Consider the following 2,500-nt stretch of genomic DNA (forward strand, 5'->3'; position numbering starts at 1 on the left):
CACGCACACGCACACACACACCACACTCACACAAATAGACACACATATACAGACACATACAAGCACACACATACACACACACACAAACACACACACACACACACACACACACACACACATAAAACATGCACACAAACAAACATGGCCACAAACACACGCATTGAGATAGCCGTACACACACACATACAAACACATGCACACACACAAACACATCCAAACCAACACGCACACGCACACAAACATAACAGATATTTCTCTCTCTCTCTCTCTCTCTCTCTCTCTCTCTCTCCTCTCTCTCTCTCTCTCTCTCTCTCTCTCTCTCTGTCTCAGAGTCAAAAGGAGTGTTGAGGAAGTCTCAGAGTCGGTCCTTCATCACGACGCTCAAACAGAAGGTAAGGCATCCTTTCTGCCAAACACATCATTCTCCGATCTACACCAGTATTTTTCACCCTGCGGGTCGATGCCACTGGTGGTACGCCACGGTACTGCAGGGGGTACCCTGGGATTTGATTCCAAAGATACACAAATGTACAATAATAGAAAAATTTCCAAATCATTGAAAATAAATATATCGTAGATATATTTATTTTCACACATATAACCTACTTCAGTATCTTTCCTCTTGCATTTCCTCTCCTCTTCTTAGCCTCTTAGTGTTTCTCCTCATTTGCTTAAAATGTTTTCTCTATTCATTCAACATCCTCCTATATGTGTGTATCTGGTGTGTGTCTGCCTGTGAGTATGTGACATATGTGTGTGTGTGTGTGTGTGTGTGTGTGTGTGTGTGTGTGCTGTGTGTGTGTGTGTGTGTGTGTGTGTGTGTGTGACCCCAGAGCCTCTCTTCAACACCACTTAAAGAGGAGCTTTTTGCATCATCAGGAAGACTTGCTCCGACAAACTCACACTCTATTTATAATTACTGGGCGCACACTCTGCACCTAACAGACTCTTGAAGGACACAAACTCACCTCTCTCAATTTCAGTTCAATTTCAATCTCTCTCTCTCGTTCTCTCTCGTTCTCTCTCTCTCTCTCTCTCTCGCTCTCTCTTTCGCTCTCCCTCGCTCTTTCTCTCTCTCTCTTCTCTCTCTCTCTCTCTCTCTCCCTCTATCTCTCTCTCTCTCCCTCTCTCTTGTGGGGGCCAGATTGTTGTTACATCTTTCTGTGCAATAATATATTTTTCCTGCAGCTGCTTTGAATTTGATTAAGTGCTCCTGTCCATGTGTGTGTCTGTGTCCATTCGTGTGTGTGTGTGCGTCTGTGTGTGTGTGTGTGTGTGTGTGTGTGTCCAGAGGCACTCCAAGTCCAGGCTGACGTGCCAGAGCGTGGAGAAGGATGACGATGAGCAGGACAGCGCCTACAGAGAAGCTGGAGGACAGTTCAACAGGTGACCATCACTTCCTGTCTGTTTACAAACCTCACACGCTTGCACCTAACTGGCCACGCCCCCCAGAACCCCCCCCCCCCCCCCCCCCCCCCCCCCCCCCCAGAGACAAGCTTAGCAACGAGGGTATTTAGGGTTCTCCGGATGTATGCAGTAGAACCCGCTGCATACATCTGGGGAACCCTAAATACCCTCATCGGGGAAGCACCGGAATGCAAAACAGTTTTAATTATTTGTCCGGAATTAATTATGCAAGCATGAGTTTAAGCAGTGATGGAATCTAAAAGCAGACCCACTAACGAGTCGGCATAATGCGCCACTATTTACAAAGAAAATCAGATTCATACGTCTGGAAGTCGATTCAAGGTGAGGGTTGTTTCTGCCTCGAAGGTCTTGAGAGGAATAACTATGGTTTGTGTTATTATTCAACATCTCCAGTCGAACCAGCTCCCCCACATATGTTTCATCCCGGGTACAGTGTCCTCTCGAGACCAGCCTGATGCTCACGATTCCCAGTGAACATGAGGCAGGCTACGGCTGGGCAGCAATAGATTTCCACGTATGGGTGTGGCCATACGTTGTTCAGAAAACACTCTCGCTGCCTTCGCTCGTGACACACATCTTTATGATCTCGCAATCAGTTCACCACCGTTTTATGTGGCTATAAGAGTAGATGTTTGTATGTGTGTGTGTATGTGTGTGTGTGTTTGTGTATTTGTGTGTCCATATGTGTGTGTGACTTTCATACAGTATATTGTGTATATGCTTGCTGTGTGGGTGTGGGTGTTTGAGTTTATGTGTGTGTGTGTGTTTATGTGTGTGTGTTTATTTGTGTGTGACTTTCATACAGTATATTGTGCATATGCTTGCTGTGTGGGTGTGTGTCTTTGCGTGCGTGTGTGTGTGTGCGTGCATGTGTTGTCACTCTGTATGTCTGTGCCTTTGTCTGTTTGTTGCAACTTTACCATTCCCTTGGGATGACAGCTCCTCTCTCTCTCCCTCACTCTCTCTCTCCATATCTCTATCTCTCTCTCCCTCCCTCACGATCTCTCTCTCTCTCTTCCCCTAACGCTCACTCTCTCTCCCACTCTCTCTCTCTATCTCCCTCACGCTCTCT

General features: G+C 46.5%; 1 protein-coding gene across 1 annotated transcript in view; it reads left to right on the forward strand.

Annotated features, from left to right (window-relative positions):
• The window catches only part of plch1 (phospholipase C, eta 1), a gene marked incomplete at its 3' end in the record, with an annotated part of 47,940 nt that overhangs the window by 34,488 nt on the left and 10,952 nt on the right, over nucleotides 1-2,500 (forward strand). The window contains exons 11-12 of the mRNA XM_079732855.1: nucleotides 331-392; nucleotides 1,292-1,386. Of these exons, the coding sequence (XP_079588981.1) occupies nucleotides 331-392; nucleotides 1,292-1,386 (157 nt within the window). The remainder of the gene's footprint in view (nucleotides 1-330; nucleotides 393-1,291; nucleotides 1,387-2,500) is intronic.

This window comes from Pollachius pollachius, assembly GCF_949987615.1.
Source record: "Pollachius pollachius genome assembly, chromosome: 3".
In the NCBI taxonomy this organism is placed as follows: domain Eukaryota; kingdom Metazoa; phylum Chordata; class Actinopteri; order Gadiformes; family Gadidae; genus Pollachius; species Pollachius pollachius.